General features: G+C 52.8%; 1 protein-coding gene across 1 annotated transcript; it reads right to left on the reverse strand.

Moving 5' to 3' along the window:
• Nucleotides 1-1,291: 1,291 nt before the first annotated feature.
• On the reverse strand, nucleotides 1,292-2,659 carry LOC143696083 (uncharacterized). Its single transcript, XM_077191288.1, has one exon. The coding sequence runs from the start codon at nucleotides 2,607-2,609 to the stop codon at nucleotides 1,617-1,619; it is 993 nt and encodes a 330-aa protein (XP_077047403.1). The 5' UTR covers nucleotides 2,610-2,659; the 3' UTR covers nucleotides 1,292-1,616.
• Nucleotides 2,660-4,329: the final 1,670 nt, after the last annotated feature.

The following is a 4,329-nucleotide window of genomic DNA, read 5'->3' on the forward strand; positions in this document are numbered from 1 at the left end:
TACCTTTCCCCTTACATCAGCCTGGTGCATATTCATAGAGCCTCATGCATATCCATAAACTACTTTACATATTCCAGGAATGATTTTACATGGCCCCTCCCTGGGTCTGCCTTTTCAGAGCATGTGTGTTTCTTGGCTGTGGTTTTGGCTCCTTCTCTTTATCACCTCCAGTTTTTGGGCCTTGGTGCACTCTGCCTTCAGACGGGGAGTGCTGATAGTTGGCAGATCTGTACAGGTGTCCTCATCCCGTGTGCATTGGATGTTATCCCATCCAAGCAGGCAGTTTAACACAAGCAGCTATTTCACTGAGCTTAATTAACAACAGAAATAAAAACTTATAACAAAGTTACTTTCAGAAACAGTCCCAGCCCATATTTGATCCCAGTCCAATTGATCCCAGTCTGTGTGGTCCTGATCCATATGGTCCCAGTCTGTGCAGCCCCAATCCAAAAGATCCCAGCCCATATTTGATCCCAGCCCATATTTGATCCCAGTCCATATTTGATCCCAGTCTGTGGGGTCCTGCACACACTCCCAGGGTCTGGAATTCCAGTTCCCAGCCAGGAAAAAATGTTCCTGCCCTTGAACTTCCTTCCTATCCCCTCAACAAATTGCAATAAAATTATAAACAAAGAAATAATAATTGAAATTAAATAAATTATAATAAAAAAATATCAACTCTTCTTTGCAATACTCCAACTATGATTTAACTCAAACCAAAAATAAGTATTACTATAATATTACCAATACATATAAATAAACAAATTATATATCAAGAAATACCTTTTGAAAATTTTAACTCAATGACTAATGTACTTTAGATAAAAAAATCTAAAGGAACTAACAAGCAATCTAACACCTCTTAGTTAAACAATTCATATTACAAATATACTAAACACAAAACCAAATACCACTATAATTTCTCAGACATTTCAACCAAACAATTAAACTTTAATAACATCCTTAAGTACTCTTGAAAAATTAAAATTATTTTTAAAACATTAATTGTGTGCAGGTGGTTTTATTTTGATATTGGTTTTTGGATTGTTTGGGTTAGATGATTTAAAACATGGGATTTTTATAGGAATTGAATCAGCTGAGAAGGTGGCACTCTTCAAACAGAATTGACTGAAAATAAATGGGACAGAAATCAGTAACTCTGAAAGTTTTATTTGCTATCAAATACATCCCACACAATCCCCATCCCATTGCTCCAAATTGGGATCCCACTTCTACCAATCTCCTTCCAACCCCATCTCACACTGGTGGGTGTGGAATGGATTGAGTTTGGCATGGGATTGAGTTTTTTTTAGGAGGGAACAAGGAATTTAAGGTAGGATTGAGCCTTTTTGGATTAAAGTTCAGTTATTTTCAGTGGAATTTGAGTGGTTTTGAGGGGACAGATCCATCCCTCTTGGCTTTTGGAGTAGAGAGAGATGGAGAAGAGAAAAAAATTCAGGCAAAACCAAAGGACAAGCAGCCAGGAGTGTTCCCAACATGGATCACAGGGAATGTGAGTGACCAGGGCTGTGCCCAAAGTGCCTCCTCCAGTGGGGGATGGAGCTGCAGCAGCGCACGAAGCTCTTCCCGCACTCGGGGCACTCGCAGGGCTTCCCTTACCGGTGCCTCTGTTGGTGTTGAGTCAAGTGAGAGCTCCTGGAGAAGCTCTTCCCACACTGGGGACACTCGTAGGGCCTCTCCCCAGTGTGGATGCGCCGGTGGGTGACGAGGTGGGAGTTGCGCTGGAATCCCTTCCCGCAGTCGGGGCATTGGAAGGGCCTCTCCTCTGTGTGAATCCAATAGTGCTGGAGGAGCCTGGAGCTGGTCAGAAACCTCTTCCTGCATTTATCACACTCGTAGGGCCTCTCCCCTGTGTGGATGCGCTGGTGGGTGACGAGGGTGGAGTTGTTCTTGAATCCCTTCCCACAGTCGGGGCATTGGAAGGGCCTCTCCTCTGTGTGAATCCGATAGTGCTGGAAGAGACTGGAGCTGGTCGGAAACCTCTTCCCACACTTGGAGCACTCATAGGGTCTCTCCCCAGTGTGGGTCCTCTGGTGGCTGATCAGGTGGGAGCTCCTCCTGAAGCTCTTCCCACACTCCCCACACTCGTAGGGCCTCTCCCCAGTGTGGGTCCTCTGGTGGCTGATCAGGTGGGAGCTCCTCCTGAAGCTCTTCCCACACTCCCCACACTCATAGGGCCTCTCCCCCGTGTGGGACCTCTGGTGCCTGATCAGGCTGGAGCTCTGGCTGAAGCTCTTCCCACACTCCCCACACTCGTAGGGCCGTTCCCCAGTGTGGATCCTCTGGTGGCTGATCAGGTGGCAGTTCCACCTGAAGCTCTTCCCACACTCCATGCATGTGTGGGGCTTCTCCCCATCATGGAGCTGCTCATGGAGCACCAGCTCCGAGCTCTGCCTCCATCTCCGGCCGCCTTCCCGGCCCAGGCTGCCTCTTTCCCCCTCACATCCCCGCCATCTGCGTTTGCAGCCCCTCCTCGTGCGGCATCTCCGGGCCTTTTCCTCCCCGTTGGCTTCCTGCGCCGTGGAGCCGCTCAAAACGGCCTCTGCCACCAGGTTCTGCCGCGGGCATTTGTCCTCCCTGCTCTCCATGCTCAGCTCCTGCTCTGGGCGAGGAAGGACAAGGACAGCATGGGATTTGCCTCCGTGCCACAGGCAAGGGCAACCAGATCCCCCCAGGGCTGTGCTGCAGCCGGGGGCCCTGCTGGGCTGGGAGATGGAGCAGCACAGAGGGGAAAGGGGCACTGACTTCCTCCTCACCTGCCTCAGTGTCCCAGAGCATCTTCCTCTTCCTCACAGCCTCACAGGGGTTGGCAATGTGAAATCCTGGTTTGGAGAAAACAAGGGATGAGCACCTGGAGTTTGAAGTTCCCCCCACCCAAGTCCATCTCTACAAGTCACCGGCCATCTGGGTTCCAGAATACCCTCCCAAACACCAAGATTCAGCCATGAAAAAGCCTTCCAGGAGTTCCCCATCCCTGGTCCCTCCCCTCTGGTGTTCGGGGATTCCCCCCTGTCCCAGCTGCTGGGGTCAAACTTGGATTGGGGGTCCCCCTTCTCCTGGGTGCCCGCCCTGCCCAGGCTGCTGGCAGTGCCAGCAATGCCAAAAGCTCCCCCCTCTTGGCTCTCCCCATTTCGGGATGCCGGGGCTGTTTGGGCTCCCGGGCTCCCTTCTCCCCTCATTCTCTGCTCTGGGCTGCAGCGGCTCCAAGGAGTCCCCCCTGCCCCTCTCCAGGCTCTTGAGGCTCCCGCCAATGGCGGCGCTCCCCCCTCTCTGGGCTCCCCACTTTGGCCTCCTGGGGCACACAGGGCTCTGCTCCTCCAGGCTGCCTCTGCCCGCAGCCGCCACCGCCACCCCCCGATGTCCCCCCGAGGGGCCTTTTCCGCTCAGCCTTGGACTTCTTCATTCTCCAAACATCCCCCCAAAAACCCAACCCAGGGACCCCCCGGGATATCCGGGCCGGGCTCCCCCTCCCCGCTCACCGGAGCCATGGGGGGGGCGATGATCCCACAGGTGGGGGCTGCGAATTCAGGCAGGGCTCGAGACCGCGTGGCTCCCGCAGCTCAGCCTTGATCCGCCTTTGTCCCTCCTCTTCCTCTTCCTCCCATCATCCTCTTCCATCCCCCCTCCAGCTCCTCTGTTATGCCCACCGGCTTCTCAACTTCCATCCCTGCCCTTCCATCCCTTCTCCTCCTCCCTAACCCCACCTCCTTCTCCTCCTTCCATCACTGCTCTCTCTCCGCCTTCATCCCTCCCCTTCCATCCCTCCTCCCTTTCCTCCTCCTCCCCCTTCTACCCGCCTCCTCCTCCCCCTCCATCCCTGCCCTTCCCTCCCTCCTCCTCCTCCCCCAGCAGCAGCCACACCCTCGGTGCCCCGTTCCCGCAGCCCTCGCAGCCCGCGGCAGCAGCGGCCATGGAGCCGGGCCAGGTCGGCATGGGCAGCGCGGGGCTCTCGGCTGCTCCCAGCCGCTGCGGGCGGGGGGAACCCGGCCCGGGCTAAAGGAGAGGCAAACTGGGTAAACTGGGGGCAGATCACAAAGCTAAGGATGCAGCAGGAAATGGAGCTGAAAGAGTTAGTTTAATATTAACTCCAAACGAGGAAAAACTGGAAATTCCAAAGTTTAGGGAAGCCGAGAAAAAAGAATTAAACAAGATAGGAAATGAACAAGATAAATCAGGGAAATAGAAACTTCTACATGACTTAATAAAATGTGCTTGCTAGGAAAAGATTAGAAGACGTGCATCAGAAACCCCACTGGCGTACTCAAGTTTTGTGTGATCATTTTTTAAGGAATTTTGGGTGCACTGGGA

The sequence above is a fragment of the Agelaius phoeniceus genome, chromosome 28, assembly GCF_051311805.1.
Source record: "Agelaius phoeniceus isolate bAgePho1 chromosome 28, bAgePho1.hap1, whole genome shotgun sequence".
Lineage (NCBI taxonomy): Eukaryota > Metazoa > Chordata > Aves > Passeriformes > Icteridae > Agelaius > Agelaius phoeniceus.